The sequence below is a fragment of the Stenella coeruleoalba genome, assembly GCF_951394435.1.
Source record: "Stenella coeruleoalba genome assembly, chromosome: 10".
Classification (NCBI taxonomy): Eukaryota; Metazoa; Chordata; class Mammalia; order Artiodactyla; family Delphinidae; genus Stenella; species Stenella coeruleoalba.
In genome coordinates, this window is record NC_137156.1 from 15,741,036 (window position 1) to 15,760,371 (window position 19,336).

At 41.7% G+C, this 19,336-nt stretch overlaps 1 protein-coding gene across 4 annotated transcripts in view; it reads right to left on the reverse strand.

The window, feature by feature from the left end:
• MBOAT1 (membrane bound glycerophospholipid O-acyltransferase 1) overlaps positions 1–19,336 on the reverse strand; it is a 113,788-nt gene that overhangs the window by 51,710 nt on the left and 42,742 nt on the right. For all 4 annotated transcript variants that reach the window (XM_079935073.1, XM_079935072.1, XM_079935074.1 and 1 more), the window contains exons 2-4: positions 5,919–6,064; positions 4,957–5,034; positions 605–700 (exon numbers count right to left, since the gene is read on the reverse strand). In XM_079935073.1, the coding sequence (XP_079791199.1) occupies positions 605–700; positions 4,957–5,034; positions 5,919–6,064 (320 nt within the window). The remainder of the gene's footprint in view (positions 1–604; positions 701–4,956; positions 5,035–5,918; positions 6,065–19,336) is intronic.

Genomic DNA, 19,336 nt, shown 5'->3' on the forward strand with positions numbered 1-19,336 from the left:
ATGGAGACCCTTGCTGTGCCAGGCATTGCCCTTCTCATCGCTAGAAGTCTGGGGGATCTGGGGAGGGGGCCAGGGCAGCCAGGCAGCACTCACGGGGCTCAGGGTAGCAGCTATTCATCAACTAGTATGGAAGAATTTTGTATTATTAACCAGTAGGTGATAAACACCAACTCTGTGTTAAGGGCCTTAGAATAGGGGTTGGCAGACTTTCCCTGTAAAGAGCAAGATTGTAAATATTTTGGCTTTTGTGGGTCATATAATTTCTGTCATAACTACTCAACTCTACCACTGTAGTGCCAAAGCAGACAGAGACAACACATAAATGAGTGCCTGGGTATGTTCCAGTGTAACTACAAAAACGGGTGGCCAGACAGATATAGCCCGTGGGCCATAGCAGAGCTCACCGTCTCACAGAGCAATCAAATCTTCAACCTCAACCTCATTAGCACAGTCTTACCAACTGATTTAATGAGCTGCCGATGACTCTTACGCGCATGCTTGATCTTTACAGACCCCAAGGGACCGAGTCAAGGGACTCAGCAGTCAAGGGGCTGCTGGACTGAGTCAGCAGTCCAACTGTCCCCACACGAATTAAGATACTCACCCAGAAAAATCTGTAGTGAGAATGCCGTAGTGGAAGATGTATATTCGGCTGATGTGGCATATCGTAAGGTAGCCCATTGCTACAAAAAAGGAGTATCTGGAACCAAAAACACAGAGGATCAGATTGTTGCGCACCCGTTCAGTCAACTTTCTCTTCTTTCTCTCCCTCACCCGCCACATGCAATTAGTCACAAAGTCCTACGTGGTCCTTCTCCATCCCAGCCCATCCCCTCTCCTCACTTTCACACCCGCTGCTCTGAGCCCTTCGTCTTTTCTCACCTGGACCACTGCAGTAGTTCTCAACTACGGCAGCGTAATGGAATCACCTGGGGAGCACCGGGCCCCACCCCCAGATACCCTGATTTCATTGGGATGGGGTGCACCTAGCAGGTATAATTCCAACGTGCAGCCAGAGCTGGGAACCGCTGGCCTGTAAGGTCCTTCACTCAGATTTTCCTCTTCACAAACCATCCTGTTTACACAATGATCTTCCTAAAATACAAACCATCATCATACTGCCAACCACTCCCTTCCCAAAACACTTTGTTCTCTTGGCTTCCATTCCCCTTGTTTCCTTCCCAGCTCTCTGGTCAGTTCTTCCAAGGCGTTTGCTCAGCTCATCTTCCTCAATCTACTCCTTAGGTGTTAGCATTCCCAGTGCTCTGCTTAGGACCCTCCCTGCTGATGCCTGAGGCTTCAATTACCACCTACCTACTCACGTTCACTCCCCGGCCTCCTTCAGAGACAGGTCCTGACCGTCCTATAGTATAAACCCCCAATGCACAGACACACACCATTCAAAACATTCATCAACTTGTACCTATAAAGATCGGTGATAATCTGATTAACTACCGTCTCCCTTACAAGCCTGAAAGCTCTATGAAAGCAAGGATGGTCATGTGTGTTTCATTCACCACTGTGTGCTGAGTGAACCTACTGTGTGCTGAGTGAACAAACAACAAATGAATGTTACTGGTCTTAAAAGTCTCCAGTGCTCAGCCATAAAAAGAAACGAAATTGAGCTATTTGTAATGAGGTGGATAGACCTAGAGTCTGTCATACAGAGTGAAGTAAGTCAGAAAGAAAAAGACAAATACCGTATGCTAACACATATATATGGAATTTAAGAAAAAAATGTCATGAAGAACCTAGGGGTAAAGCAGGAATAAAGACGCAGACCTCTTAGAGAACGGACTTGTGGTTATGGGGAGGGGGAAGGGTGAGCTGTGACAGGGCGAGAGAGAGTCATGGGCATATACACACTAACAAACGCAGTAAGGTAGATAGCTAGTGGGAAGCAGCCGCATGGCACAGGGATATTGGCTCGGTGCTTTGTGACAGCCTGGAGGGGTGGGATGGGGAGGGTGGGAGGGAGGGAGACACAACAGGGAAGACATATGGGAACATATGTTTATGTATGACTGATTCACTTTGTTATAAAGCAGAAACTAACACACCATTGTAAAGCAATTATACCCCAATAAATATGTTAAAAAAAAAAAAAAAAGTCTCCAGTGGATCCCCCTATCTAATCACATCAGAACTCCTGAACACAGCATCCAAGGTGCTTCGCATGCTAAGCTCTACCTTTCCTTCTGGACTCATCTCCAACCATGTTCCATATCCACCCTGTGTTAAACCACAGTGGACTGCTCCCTTTCCACAACTACATCCTGCATTTTCAGGCCAGGAATCTTTCTCCTTCCTCTGCCTGCAACTACTTGCTCCCTCCTATGGTCTAGCTGGAAACTATCAGATAAGGCTCAGCTCCAATGTCACCTGGCATAGTCTTGCTGTATCCATCCCACCCCCACTCCCAACACCATTCGCTGCTCCACTGCCTGTATTTCTCTAGTGCTACCTGCTAACATATATAATTATAACGTTAAAATCATATGTATGGATCTGTTTCCCCAACTCTGAGCTTTCATTTTTCTCCATCTCAGGAAAAAAGTCTGTATCCTATAGAGTTGTCCTAGAAAGAATATATTAGCAATAATGATAGGAAATATTAAATGTAATAGAACATTAAGTGATATACTAAATAAGGGTCTATAGATCAAAATAGTGAAACATAATATATTTACGAGGGCTCAGCCTAGCACCTGGCACTAAGCAAGTACTCCAGAATTGGCAACTGCATCACCAAGTTCCCACATGAGGCCTTCCATCCCAGGAGATATTATATTCTGTTCCAGTCGGTTCATATGAGGTAAGTGACTACCTGTGATTTCTGCCCAACAGAGTGGCTTGGGAAGGAAACAGAAAATGGTACCCCAAGAACTCTCTAGATAAATCCTGAATAACAACAATCAGTCCTGAAATGGGTTAGTTCCACATAGCTGCAAATGTTCCCTGTCCCCTCCTATTCCCAGCTATGCATAGGACAGGGCTCATAACTCGGTGAAAGGAAGAGGAAAACAATTCACAGAGAACCCAGAAATTCTAGTCTTGAAGAGAACTTAAGCTCAAACCACCACAAACCCTACATTTCATAGGCAGGAAACCTGACATGTGAAGAAGCTGCCCGGCTTTTCCAAACCCACACTGCTGGAAAGAGCCAGGCTTCCTGACTCCAGTTTCTTGTTCTTTCCCAGCAGCAATAGGAAACAACTTCCATCCATCGGGAAATGTGAACCACTCCCTATTTCTGCAGTATTGGCAACCACACAAGCAAAGAAAGAGGGGAGGAACTTGTTCTGGCATTTTTTCTTTTCGGTCTTATGACATGGCTCTCTGCTACCACAACATTATTTGGGGGAAACAGTCAGAGCCTGTCTGTAAAGTCTCTGCCAAAGCTGGAAGATTCCACTCCTGGCCGGAGACTAACCCAGAGAACCTGGAAATGCAGCTTGACCCTCTGCAAAACAGACTGCACCTCACCAACATCACACAAGTGTGGGGAAAGGTGACAAATTACAACTGGTAAGGCAGCTGGAAATGTGCTCTAGAGATGCAACAACGCTTTTATAAATCATTTAATTGCTTCCAACATCAAGTGCAGGAAAAGCCAGGCATCTTTACCTCCCAGGGAAAAAAGCATTTTGTCATAATATGAAGCATTTCCAAAACCCATTCGTACCAAATTATAGAAATACGGATTTCCTATTTCCCTTCTGAAGGAATGACTCTATCCCCTTCAAGAAGGGCACTTAGAAGAGAGATGATTAGAATTCAAATTTCCAGAGCTCCTTTGAATACAAAGTTGAATGACTATTCAAGTTAAAAGCAGGCAAAAATATTTTCCCTTACAAATCAGAAATTTATTGGAAGTAATTACAAGATTATACACTCAAAAATTAAATTACAGTGCTTTTAAGAAGGAAAACGATTGTGCTAATAGTCTCAGTAATCAAAGAACTTTCTGAGGCTGAAATAAGGCATCTGCTTTTTAAGAGAAGCCATCAGAAAGGAAGCCATAGAAGGGTGAAGCTCTTTTCAAGTATACTCAGTCATTCCATAAATATTTATTGAGCCTTTATTTATGCCAGGTATTGTTCTAGGCTCTGAGGCTATAACAGTGAAAAGGAGAGAAAAGTCTTTGTTCCCACAGAGCTTCCATTCCAGTGTTACTGAGGCTGAATTAATTCTGAGGTTTCAGAAAGACCATGGGAAACAGAGACAGTGCAAAACAGCTCTTCCAGGTATCTCCCTGGATTGTTCAAGCGTGTAGTCTTCAAGGGAGAATTAAATTACTTCTGCACTTTGAAGTCAAAATAGCATAGTAAGAATATTTCTTCCTTTTTTTTAACACTTATTGGAAATATGTAAAGTATACACAATTTTGACCTATTTCATACTCAGAAAACCTCAGCCAAGTTCAAGATAACAGACATACCCATCACCCCCCAGGTTGCTTCATGCCTCTTGTGGTTCCTTTCACATCTCCCTGAGCCATCTCACCCCTGGTTACCTCTGATCTGATTTCTGTCACTACAGATTAGCTTGCATTTTTGAGAACAGAATTTGTGGGTCCTCCTTCATTCAGCATGTTGATTTTGAAATTCATCCGTGGCACTGTGTGTAGCAATCATTCGTTCTTTTCTATTGCTGAGTAGTATTCCATAGTGTGACCATCTGGGTTGCTTCCAGGTTGGTGCTATCACAAATGAGGCTGCCTCATTCTGACAAACTCTCTTTTTCCTGAGTCCCAATTCACATCACACTTTTTTTCCATAAAGCTTTCTCTGAAGACTCCCAGCATTTAAGGTCTCCCATCCCTCCTTTCTGATATCCCAAAGCACTTAGGATACGCCACATGTGGCAAATGGGGAGGGCATCCCTTCATCCTAGAAATATATTTCAAAGATCATGAAAAGCTTCACCTTGCATCGTTCATTCCCAGGGTCTTACCTGTGAATATTGGATGTGCTTGCAGTGACCATGATTCCATAGCACATTAACACCAGCACAAAAAGATGCACAGAGTACCTGTAGGCCATCATGGGGAGGAAAGGGAAACACTGAATATATTTCATATTAACATACCTCTTGGCCACCCATACTGCACCTCCACCTCCACTCCCACAAAAAAGCAAGTGATCAGTTACCCCATGTTTATGTAGGAGAAAATAAATCAAGTATTTTCGTCCTATGTAATTAAGATACTGTGTGACACTAGGAAGACATGACATAGTCTGCCAACTGCAGTGAAGAGAGTTCTTTCTTTCAATTTTAAAGTATCAAGACCACAACCGAGCTGCCCCAGATACCAAAATACTCATCATCCTTTCTCAAATTTTCATTGAAGGAGGAAGAGCCATAATCTACTACCCTGAACAAAGTCACAAATTCCCTTAAGTTGTACTTCTAGAAATGTTCATTCCTAAAACTTCTTCCCCAAGAAGTACCCCTCCCAGGGGATTTGCACAGCTTTCCTAGTAGAGAACGTCTTAGACCACAGGTTTTCTCTGTTAAAGAATGACACATTCCCTAACACCAGCACGAAAACTATTGTTCTATTCTAAATGCAGGATGAACACCAGTATCTCTAGCAGTGATGCAAGAAAAACACCAACATCTACAACAGTTAGGAAAGGTCCCTCGTTGGGAAAATTAAACCTTAGAACATTCCATTTACATGACCCAAGGTGAGATCAGCAGAAGTCTAATTTTAAGAAAAATTCACTGAATTGATTTCTAATAGAGTCCGTTTATTGGTTCCAGTTTCTTACAGTAAAGAGATTTCTCAACATCCCCAACATTTTACAATACGAGTAAATATCTTTTTTTTTTTCCTTAGTGCCTGGGAAATGCCAAGAATATCGCTACAAAACCAAATGATAAATATTAGAATTCAGGAGGCTCGTACTCACCAGCCAAAACAAAAGATGACAAAACAGATGCCAAAAATGGTGGCGAACGCATGCCGGACATCGGGACTGGTTTTACCAGGACTCAAGTAGCTGCGGAACCAGAAAGCAGCAAACAAAGCAAAGAGCTGGCATGCCACAAAATTCACCTGTATGGGAAAAAAAAGAGAGAATCGAGACTTTTACTGTTTGGCCTGTGTGTGAGTTTTCCCTACTTCTTTCAGATTCTACGTCAAGGTGCATCTCAGACTTGGATGTTTTCCTCAGTAGAGCGTTCGTTTGGAGGAGGTGCGAGAGACTGAAAACATAACCACACCCTCATCTGTTATAAGAAGTGACAAACCCAAAACTTCCTTCGCCAATCTCTGAGACTAGCCAAAGCTGCTTTCCCACCAACAAACCGGAGACTTTCTATTGGAAGGGGCCTTATCAGACTGCGAGATCACTTTGCTGGGTGTCTTCCCCTCCCCCACCACCCAGCATTATGTTCTTCTCGAGATGCAGATGAATCAAATCCATGAGGCTTCCCTCACTGGTACCTCAGAAAACACATGCTTCTCCAAAACAATCATCAGCTGTTTTCTGAGTCTAATTTTTCTCATTTTAAATTAACACGAAATAAACAAGAACATTGCTCAAATCCAAGGTGCACCAGTAAAGACCCACAAAGAAAGAACCAGCCCTGCAATGAACTTTCAACACCAAAACTATCCGGTTATGCAGAATAGGCACCACATCTCCTTAGAAAAATCTCGGTGATCTCTCTCTCAAAAATATTTTACCTAAAAGAAACTATAAAATAATTCCCCAATACCCTTAGAAAAGATCAGCTGATTTAACACAAAACCAAAATACATTAAGTGGTTTAACCATTAATTAACATGGGAAAAGCAGTTTAAGCTTTGCAGAGTATTCAGCATGAAAACTTCGGTATCAATTTGCTTTTAGAACGGATGGAGGATATGAGTATCTGAATAAACCCTCAACTTCAGTCTCGACAGTTTTTCATGCTACAGAAAAACTGTGGCTGTTAGTGAAATTCATCAGGGTTATGCTCCAAGGTAGGGCTGCAAGCAGCCAACGTCAGCTCCACCCAAAGCTCATTTGTTTTCCCAACAACAGGAATACTTTAAACTCCTTATAATTCATAGAAAATAACACTTTCAGAGAATTTCTTGTTTTTAAAATTGACTGTGCTGTATTTCCCCTCTATTTGGAGATCACCCTTCCCCAGTTTTTCCAAAAACTTATTCCTAATAAATTTTATTACTGTTCATACTTGATTTCTACCTTGAAAGACAGGAGATGAACTGGGATCCTATCCTGCATGATGTGGTCATATCTCTTTATAGCCTAAATGCACAACCAACAACACACACACACACTCACACACACACGCACACACATATACACAAAAAGAAAAATAACTGTCTTAGCAAGGTTCAGAATGTAAAGGAATTGGCAACTAGAAAGTCAAAGTTATGATTATTTGTAGACGATCGGTCACACATTGTTTCATTCTCTCAGCCCACAGTGAGAGCAGAACATAGTTACTCAGAAGAGCAAGCAAGGGGAAATTTGCACCATTCTTTTTGGCTGGCCAGTAATTATTGAGCACCCTTGTGCATGAAGAATGGTTCAGGGGCTAGAGCAGCAGTTCTCAAAAGTATGGTCCCCAGACCAGCAGGAGTAGCACCACCTGGAAACTTGTTAGAAATGCACACTCCCCGGCCCCACCCAGACCTACTAAATGAGACATTCCCAGAGTGGGCCCAGCAATCTGTGTTTTATCAGGCCCCCCAAGTGACTGTGGTGCACACTCGAGTTTGAGAGCCAACAGGACAAAGGAGAAAAAAGGCATGATCCCTGCCTCCAGGAGTTTATAATCTAACTGGCAAGAGAACACAAATAACCTACAAGAAATTGTAAAGTAACATCAACATTGTGTGCCTTTAGATCCAAAGTAAATGACAAGAAGTTCATCGTTAAGGAGGGATGAGATTCAGGCAGACAATCAGGAAAACTGTTGAAACAGGTGAAAATTGGGGGATGTTACGAACATTAAAAAATTAAAAAAATACTGCCTGCATCCTATCCTCAACCATTCTGATTGATCTGGCCTGTCGTCAGGCCTTTTCAAAGTGTTCAGGTGATTCTAACATGCAGGCAGGATGGCGACCTCCTAGATTAGAAGAATAAAGAGAGAGACCTACAGAGGCACCCATTAGGAGCCGGGCTTACCCAGAATGCAAAACACAAATACAGGACAGGGAGGTTGGACCATGCAAGCTTGAGGCAAGGATGAAGTGGAAGAGATTTAAGAGTGATCAAAGCCTGACTGCCATCACTCAGCCAACCCAGGGCTCCTCAGGGCTCCTGAGCTGGGCTGGTCGTCTTCAAGACCCCTTCAAACCTATCTCCAAGGAAGAGAGGGCCTCACTGTGGGAAAACTACATCTAGTCTTATCACGCCAGCAACTGAAAAGGAGAAAGAGAAGACTCACTTGGCCATTGAAGCAAACTGCCATTATTTAGTCACCATAATGTCATACGTAACCAACTGAATGCCCTAGTCCTGACACTGAAAAGCCAACTGGTCAGGCTTAGGTAATTCATGGATTAGTTCCACAAACATTTAGTGGTTGACTCTATGTGTTAGATACTGGGGACAGTGAGCGAGACATTGTCACTACCCTCAAGTCAAGAAGAGGAGCTTTACACGCTCTGGGTTTCAATTTCCTTTTATGAACTGGTCTCTAATGCCTCTTCCAGCTCTAATGGTCTCTGATTCCATACATATCTAACCAGAATCTTTTCCCTTAACTGTTCATGGTAAACGTGCAAATGCAACACTTCAATATGGATTAAAAGCTTTCCCCTATATACAAACACAACCCACTCCCCCCGCCTCTTCCCAGGAGTAAGTCACAGATGGCTAGCTGAGGGTTCAGGGCAAACTGTTCAAAGGTAAAAGTAGAAATGCACAATAGCAGCACTTAGTTCTAGCAGGAAGGTTCTAGCAGAATTGCTTTTCAATTACCAGAGGTACAGCTTAAAAGGTACGGGCTGAACCACAAGTAGACACCGCTTCACACCATTAGGATGGTGATTATTTTAAAGACAAAATAATGAGCATTGGCAAGGATGTGGAGAAATTAGAACCCTTGTGCACTGCTGGTGGGAATGCAAAGTGGTGCAGCTGCCATGGAAAGCAGTGGTTCTTCAAAAAATTAAAAATATAATTACATACAATCCAGCAATTCCGCTCCTGAGTATATACCCAAAAGAACTGAAAGCAGGGTCTTGAAGAGATATTTGCCCACCATGTTTATAGCAGTATTAACCACAATAGCCAAAATGTGGAAACAACCCAAATATCTATAAACAGTTGAAGGGATAAACAAAATGTGGTATATATACATACAGTGGAATATTATTCAGCCTTAAAATGGAGAAAATTCTGACACATGCTACAACATGGATGAACCTTGAAGATATTATGCTGAGTGAAATCATCCAGACACAGAAGGACAAGTATCTAACTCCACTTATATGAGGTACCTAGAAAAGTAAAATTCATCAAGACTGAAAGTAGAATAGTGGTTGCCAAGGACTGAGGAGTGGAGAGATGGATGGTGGTGACAGTCTCATGACAATGTGAATGTACTTAATGACACTGAACTGCACTATATGCTTAAAAATGGGTAAAATGGAAAATTTTACACTATGTATATTTTACTACGGTTTTTAAAAATGTACAGGCTGGAGCACGATACCAATTTCTTAGTGTTTCCTTGTTCATATCAATACTGGTAGCTGGTAGGAACTATGGGCATCTCTGCAGCCAAGAGTGGCTAGCTGCCGTGACAACAATTCGTACAGGAACATAATGAGATCTTTGTTCCCTTCCTCTCTAATGGACTAACAAACTTGGAGACATTCTATTTTAAAAATATATCCCCAAATGGGTTTGATTTAATGTATGGGATCTACTTCCAAATAATCTTGAGGGGATGGGAAGAGTGGAGTGAGCATAAACCCGTGGTCCTCAGCTAGGGATGAACTGCTCCCCAGGGGACACTTTTGGTTGTCATAACCAGAAAGGGGGTGGGGGGCTGGTGCTACTGGCATCTAGTAGGTAGAGGCCAAGGATACTGCTAAACATCCTGCAAGGCACAGGGCAGCCTCCCACACAGAGAATTTTCCAGTCCAAAATGTCAGTAGTGCCAAGGTTAAGAACTCCTGGTATAGATGAAACAAGATTGGCCATGAGCTTCAAACTGCTGAGGCTGAGTGCTGGGCACATGAAAAGTTCACTCTACTCATCTCTCCACTTTCACATATTTTTGCCCTTTTCCCTAATAAACAGGTTTTTATAACTACACAACTCTGGAAAGCAGATCACTGGCCTGAGATGATACAGAGGTTAGTTAAACCCTAGTGATAAAGAAGTCTCTTTATCCACATCAGAGAAACAGCTAAGTTAGTGAGGAAATATACGTAAGTATAGAAACAAACCAAAACAATAAAGGGATGATGCCTTCCTAAACAGGAAAAGAACCACCTTTTATGAAATGATCAAACTCCCGAAAGAAGAGAACCAAATTATAACAAATGCAAGAGAAAAGCATTTTTCAATAATAATCAGTTAAGTACTTGTGGCCTCCCAGCCCGTGACCAGCAACAGAACCAGCGGTTACCAGCAGAGGCAGACTACTGGGCTGCAAGACCCAGCTTCACCACTTACTGGCTGAAGAGTTACAAAGCTCGCTTCGTCTAGGCTCCGGGTTCATGTGACGGAGGCAGTAACAGTAGTACTGCTTCTCAGGTTGTTTTGAGGGCTAAAGAAGTTAACGTAGAAAATCACTGGAAACAGTCCTGGCTCTGACACACACTTGCTATTAATATTATTCTATATCCACTAAGTTAACACACAAATTGTGCACAGATTAAACTCAATATGCGGTCACCACTGTTGGGCTGTTAAGAATCGGCTTCCCCAGTCCCCTCCCTGCTGCTCTTGGACGGATGCCCTTTCGCACCCATCATCCAGGCAGCTGCCTGAGTCTTCCACGTACCCTTTCTTCCACAGGGAGAGGCGATGCAGCCTAGGACGAGAGAGTCAACCCCTGGGTTTTCCAGTTCCTGATTAGATTCTTCTAAACCTAAAGCAGAGGTAAATCTGAAAGTCAAAGCAGTCTCCGGAAATTTAGGAAAGCTCTCTTTTTCCTTTTTAATCCTGAAAGCTTATCTTCATAGATCAGGAGCAAAACTGAAGAATTTAAAGCATTGGAGTTTCTACCATAATCCCAGAGGGAAGAAAAGCTCTTAATGATATAAGAGCTGTTTTTCGGCACAAAAGTTGATAAAGAGCTTGGCCAGGGGGCTTCCCTGGTGGCACAGTGGTTGAGAGTCCGCCTGCCGATGCAGGGGACACGGGTTCGTGCCCCGGTCCGGGAGGATTCCACATGCCGCGGAGCGGCTGGGCCCGTGAGCCATGGCCGCTGAGCCTGCGCGTCCGGAGCCTGTGCTCCGCAACGGGAGAGGCCACAGCGGTGAGAGGCCCACGTACCACAAAAAAAAAAAAAAGAGTTTGGCCAGGGATCTGAAGGAGGGATTCCGTGGGTCAGGACTACCACTTAGACATGGGGACAAAAGGGTAAGAGCAAAGATGCTCAGACCATCGAAACGGATGGCATCCCTAGAGAAGTCTGGAGGAAGATGCAGGTTATCACAGAAGAGAGGGTGGCCCGGCTTCTCAGAATGCAGCCCGGGGAGATGGCCAGCCCTGTAGAGAGGCACTCCAGAGGACCACAAGATGGGCTCCTCTTGAGCAGAGGCCAGCAAGGTTCCAATGGCACGGGAACCCGATGCCTGCCGAGGCCGCGGGGAAGGTCTGCTTCTCAGTCCCAGGTGCAGAGGGAGACGAAGCTTTACAGCCTTAAATGGGAGGTGAGCTGCCTAAAACTGGCAATTCAGCTTGAAAGGTAAATTAAGTTTAGTAGGGAGAAATTTTAAAAGTTCCGTTTTTGCATATCTGTCTGTGGCTATAAATTTTAAACCCACTGTTATTACCTCTATTAGAAATGTGCACCAAATTTTTACACACAAAAAAAGTACACCTCAGTATTATTTCTAGTAGCAAGAAGAAGGAACCTAAAAGTTCAAGGCGCTGGTTAACATGTAAAACAAAGGATGCACCTTGCACTACAATCCTTTTCAAAAGGAATATGGTAGTATTTGCTACAAGTCATACTTTTGACCAATTCCTGGAAATGTATTCATTGGTTGGTAAAAAGCTTAATGCTGAAAAACTGTCAAGGCATTATTTATAAGACAAAATAAAGCAAAATCTACCTACATATAGGATAATAGAGGAATAGTAATTAATGGTAAACCCATTCAGTATAGTAGTATTAAAATGGGCATTACAAAGCACCTATAATGAAATGAAAAACATTTGCTGTAACTAATAAAAAGCAGAATATAAAACTGTATGGACATGTACAACCATGTTTTAAAAAAAACAATAATGGCATATGGAAAAAAGGCAAAGATAACATGTAAAATTGAACATGGCGGTTTTATCAAGATGACAGGAATCCAGGCAAATTCTTTGTAAATTTTTTTTCAACTCATAATGTAATTTCCATAACGAATTTCTCTCTCTCTCTCTCTCTCACACACACACACACACACACACACAATCAGGGCACTCTAAGAAACTCACAACAATTCTTATTTAATTCTACTCTATCCTCAGGGTTGCATTTATTAGCATCTACTATAAATAAAGTTTAGGGAGGAGTTAGGCATAAATAGAAGTCAACTTGTAAAAAGTTTCACCTTAGAGAAAAACGCCCTCTTTACAGGCAGCAAAATGTCAGGAGTAACCGTGGTGTGCATGGCCAGAGAAGATGAAAATACGCAGCTTTACACTTAATAAACTCTTCACATTTAAAAGGTAAGTGTTAATTCTCGATATCACTCGAGAATCTCGATAGCACTCTGCAGTCAAAGAGTCAAGTTTTTACTTTTAGTATTAGAAACTACATGAATAAATGTATTTATAAACATATTTGTTCTAGTAATGCTATATTGGATGCACTATTTAATTTTAAAAAATCGCTTTTAAAACCTCTTTTCCATTTCTTAAATTTTACTATTTTGAAACAAACATGCCAAGCGGCGAGTTAATTTCTAGTTCCATTCTACTATTTAAACTCATATATGAATATTACATTCTGTCAATAGCACAGACCACTGTATTTTCATTTAAAACATGTAAAAATTGTATTTGTATATTTCATTTGTGTATTTATAAATTTTTACAGAACAACGTTGTTACTAACTAGACCTCTAAAATTACAAAATTATTTTGTTTTTGCAAAACAATTACAATTGTTTTTGCAAAATAATTACAAAATTATTTTGTTTTAAATTTTAAAAATTTAAATTAAAAAAAAAGGAAGGTGTGCCAAGTTTTTATTTTTCTACTGATGCCCTCCCTCTAGAGCAGGAAAGAAAGCTGCGCTTTCATTCGTGATCTCCAACAATACGCCCTCCACAGTTAAACAATTATGTGGGCCCTTCTACAGAAGGAAGCAGTAGAGCACAGTTGTTTTGATCCAACATAACTTGGATTCAGCAAGAGCTCAATTTTCACTGCTCTCGCAAGATTTCAAAGTCACGTACCCAAGGGTTTGACTTCTTATTTCACCAAAGCCCAATCACACTGAGCTGCAATTTTCCAGTGTAAGTTTTCAATCTTTGTGCTCTCATGTGCTGCTAGAAAGGCATTTCTTTGGGAGTTGTGTTCCATGGCCTTCATACGCTTCCCAAAAAAACCAAACTTTGCCAGGAGCACAAAACATTGCCTTCCTCCTAATGAAGAGATGCAAGCAGGCTATTTTTTTTAATGGCTGTGTTGGGTCTTCGTTGCTGTGCGCGGGCTTTCTCTAGTTGCGGCGAGTGGGGGCCACTCTTCATCGCGGTGCGCGGGCCTCTCACTATCGCGGCCTCTCTTGTTGCCGAGCACAGGCTCCGATGCGCAGGCTCAGTAGCTGTGGCTCACAGGCCCAGTTGCTCCGCGGCATGTGGGATCCTCCCAGACCAGGGCTCGAACCTGTGTCCCCTGCATTGGCAGGCAGATTCTCAACCACTGCATCACCAGGGAAGCCCCCAAGCAGGCTATTTTTAACGAACAGCAAAGATTAACAGTCCAAAATGATTTCCCTGCTACAGTGATTTACCGGAGGTTCACCAGTGAGACCGAGGCAACTGTCCAGGCCTGGAATGTTCTTCTCAGCAACGCTGCCTTATATGTTCCCAGACAAAACCAATCTAATTAAGCAATTCCTTATTTAAAGGCGGCTGTCCCTCCTCCACAAACAGTGCTTTTTGTGCACCGCCTCCTACAAATGTGTGTGGCCCAGGAAAGTATGAAAAATGCTATTCCCTTCTGTACCACAGAACAAAAAGTGGCTGTCCCATACTCTCCAGCTACTTTGCACTTTCAAAGACATCCTTGTTATACTTTAAATCTAAACTCCTTGGAATGTCAGCAAGAAATGCTTTTAAATCTGTAATAAGCCAGTGTTTTCCAAGCTTGTAGATGAACAAATATGATTTAAGACTGATAATGTGGGTAATGTATAACCACACAAACTTCTAGTTGATAGTCTGTCTCATCATAACAATAAGCACTTTTTTTTTCTGAGCGCTTACCAAGTGTTGGGCACAGTGATAAACTTTACATAAATGATGTAATTTCAGCTTCACAACTTGATGAAGTAGTTTACTCCCACTTTACACAGTAAGAGAAGGAAAAACAAAGGCTGAATTCACAAAGCTAGTGAGTGACACAGCCAGGGTTTAAAACCTGGCCTGAGTCCTCACTCATTGCATTGTACTGCTTCCCCTCAACTTCAAACATTCTCCCCAGAAATACCGTCACTCAGGGAGAATTTAGTAGCTGCCTGGATTAATTTCCTCAGGCTGCCATATCAAAGTACCACAGACTGGGGGGCTTAAACAACAGAACTTTATTATCTCACAATTCTGGAGGCTCTGGATTCAAGACGTCGGCAGGGTTGTTTTCTTCTGAGGCCTCTCTCCTTGCCTCTTTTTTATAAGGACATCCGTCATTGGATTAGGACCTACCCAAATGACCTCATTTAACTGAGTTACCTCTTTAAAGACACTATCTCCAAATACAGTCATGTTCTGAGATACTGGGGGTTAGGACTTCAATATTTGGATTTTGCAGGAACACAGTTCAACCTGTAACACTTCCCAATAAAAATCGTCTACTCAAAGACATGGAATGAAACAGACCTCATTTTCCTTGCTCCTGCAGGTGGGAAGTTAGCAAGACCCAAAGCAAACTGTGAGGGATGCTGAGTCTCAGCAAAAGCTGGAGCCCCCTCCTCGCCTGGAGATACCTCTGTACGGGGAAGACTTGATAGAATTCAAAACCATTTGAGGAATCCTGAAAAACCTTGTCCACAAGCATGCTGTCACCCACCTCCTCTGGAGATATCATTTCGCCATTAGAATTAATTCCATTGTTAGCCAGTTAAAATATTAATAATAATAGTAGCTAGTATTTAGGGTGCTTACTATATCCCAGCACTGCTCTAAGTCCTTCTGCCTGTAAGTCACAGAGAGGTTAAGAAATTTTCCCAAAAATCACACACCTGGTAAGTGGCAACACTGCAATTTAAACTTGGGGATACTGGGTCCAGAGTCCATCGGCTCAGCCACCCCAGAATGATTCAGTTAGTTCAATCTTCTCACGTAATTCCAACATCTCATTTTCCGGATAAGGAAAGTGGAGCCCAGAGATGCCCACTCACTCAGCCTGGGTCACACAGTCTCTGAGAATCAGACTAGGACAAGAACGAAGGAGGCCAGCACAACTTCCCAAAATTCCCCACCAGCCTTGGGTGTGGGATGGAAATAAAACAGGGTGCAGGGGGTCAGACAGGCCCATCTAGAAATAAGTTCTGAGTAAGGATCCCTGGACTGCCAAAGCGGGGAGGGGAAACAGGCTGCTGTAGAAAACACCACTGAACAAGCACGTGTAACGTCTGCAGATGACTTTATAAACTTTTCTTTTTTTTATTGAGATACAACTGACATATAACATTATATTAGTTTCAGGTGTACAACATAATGATTTGATATTTGCATGTACTGTAAATGATCAATACAGTAATTCTAGTTAACAGCCATCACCACACACAGTTACAACTTTTTTTTCTTGTGATGAGAAATTTCAAGATCTATCTCATAGTTACTGTACAACACAGGGAACAATATTCAATATCCTGTAACAACCTATAATGGAAAAGTAATCTGAAAAAATATATATATGGTAGCATATAGCATATATATATATGGTAGCAACTTTCAAATATACATTTCATTTTCTTATAAAATTAATAATTGCTCATTTGAACAACTGAACAAATACAGAGACGTGCAGGGTAAAAGCTCAGTTTCCCCATTGCCAACTTTCCACACACACTCCCCACCATTCTTCTTAGCAAACTACAGTATGTTTTTAAATACTTTCTACTATTTGCAAAAATATACCCATACACGGTTTCTCCTTTGAATATAATCACGGTATAAAAATTACCTGCAACTCAATTTTTCACTAACAAAATATCACAGATATCTTCCCAAGTCTGCTCACATTGAGCTAGTTTATACTTTGAAAAGTAAAAAGCTGCATGATATTCCGAAATACGTGTTGGGGGAGGGGGAACACTCCCCACCTCGTAGATTTCCATAAGGACAAAATAATTTCCAGTCCATTCCCTAGGAGGGAAAATAAAAAAGGAGAATTTCCACCTTCTGTCCACCCTGACCCCTTGCTTCCTCCTCCCCAGGGAGGGAAGAATGACTTAGCCAACTGGTGAATCGCAGAGGAGACACTGGGCATGCCTGGTTCAGCCCCCTGGGACTTCTGTCTTTGGGGGCCAGTCTGCATTTAAACAAGGACATTCTCTGCTCTGTGCTCCCTGCCCTACTGCCCTTCTCCCATGAGTACCAGTAGTTGGGGGCATAAGTCTTTCTCATTCAAGGGTAAAGATTGGTCAATCAGCTTTATCACTAATAAAGATAATATTTTGATCTCCCTCTGGCTGTCTCTTGGGTCTTATTTCCTAACTGGCTCCACATCTAGGAGAGGAAGAAAAGGGTTTTGTTGATTAGTTTCCCAAAACGCCAATATTATGTATGTGACATAATTTATGCAAGCATCCTCCAACTGCCAAGTGGTTTCCAGTTTGGGACCATTACAAATAGCACCATTAAAAAAAAAAAAATCCTTGTACATACATCCTTATGTACTGGTGATTTTATGTCTCTAAGATAAATTCCTAGGAGTTTGATCAAACAGAATATTTATTTAAAATTTCAATAAATATGACCAAGTTATTTTCTCTAAAAGTTTAAGCAGTTTTGTAATAACTGCTGGCCCTCCCGCCAGCTACATATGAGTATGTGTCCTTTCCCCACACCCTTGCCTGCAGCAGATGTTATGAATCTGTTTAATCTTTCCGATCAGGTAGAGAATTGGTAGTATATTAATTTCAATTTGCATTTTCCTGACTACTGGTTGAACATCTTTTCACTTATTATTGGCCTTTGGCCAATGAATTTATTAGCCACTGGATTAACATTTTCATTACAGTAGAAAGGCAGTGATGCAGATCAATGAAGCACTCAGATTTAATCAATAGTACAGGGTCCCTCAGTATCTGTGGGGATTGGTTCTAAGACCCTAGCAGATGCCAAAATCTGTGGACTGTTGGCCCTCCTTATCCTCAGGTTCTATCCACGGATTCAACCAACTTCTAATCCGCAGACAAAGGAGGGCACACTGTAATGAGAGCTAGCAGAGTATAGGGATAAGAGTACAGGCTCTGGAGCCAGACTACCGAGGATTGAATCCCACCCTAACTTACCTCCTAGCTCTTCAACTTTAGCTAGTTATCTAATCTGTACTCCAATTCTTCTGTGAAATGAGGATAATAATATAGCTACCCTCATAGAATTAAATGAGTTAATACATGTAAAGTGATGAGCACGGTGCCTGACCAGCATGAAATGCTCCAAGTGTGCTAAATATTATCTTTTTTTCCCCATCAAGCTGTTTACCCAACACAGTAACAAGAAGAAGAGCTCAAATGTACTAATTAGAATTGATCAATTTCTCAGCACATCCTTTAGTAAAAAAGCATATAAATGATGAACGTCCCCCCCATCACTTATGGCCTACCAAATGCATAAGTTCTTATACAGTCAGCAGCTGTCCTAAATGTAAAAATGCAATTAGTCCATCTTCTCTCCCAAGTGAGATTCAACTGAGTACTTTAACGAGGCCACATTCATTACTCTAACATTTTAAAAAATCTCCTTATTATTTAAAAGTTCTTAGACATTACCGATCTGAAATAGTAGAATTAATCAATAAACAAGCCAACCGGAATGGAGCATGAATCAATTACACTAGGATACTATAGTGTCATCTTATAAAAAAAAGTAACTAGACACAGACACACACACACACACACACACACACACACACACACACACACTGTATTTGGTTATTTCATGTCCCTAGGGAGGCAGTACGTACAAATATCATCAGTGTTTCCCCAGTGGGTAAAATGGAGAGGTTAAATAAGGTTTATTTAATAAAACAGAGGAAAACAGACTCCCAAGTCACCTCTTTCCCCAACAGCCTATCACTGCCTCGTAAACAAAACACCTGACCTGAACAATTTCCTTCCTGGTGGACTTAAGTAAAAACTTTACCACTCCAAAGAAAGTGCCTTCCACAGGTGGATCTGCTTTTCCATCACCCATAATACTACTTACTATTTAACATGCTACTGTGAAAGACATATGGGAACATACGTATAGGTACAACTGATTCACTTTGTTATAAAGCAGAAACTAACACACCATTGTAAAGCAATTGTACTCCAATAAAGATGAAAAAAAAAAAAAGATGCTACTGTGAGTGAGATCTTTGGGGACAAGGGAAAATGCAGAACCAGGGCTATATTTTCTTATGCAACACCCTAGGGTGTGACCCATTATCTCAGACTTATGAAATTCTCAAAAGTCTCAACACGGAATTAATTTTAATTCAGTTTTAAGTTGAAAATAAAACAGATCACCTTTTAGCTTTTATAAAACAGAGCTCTTGTGGAGCCAGACGGGACACAACACAAATGCCACAATTCCAAGAGAGGGCAGACCGAAGGCCTCGTGGCCATTGGACAACCAGGGAACATCAAAATAGGAATATCCGTGATTCTGCCTGTCCCTAAGTACTAAGCTATTTCCAGTTTCTATTATGTAATCACCTTCTCTAAAATATGTTTATAATAAAAGGGAAAC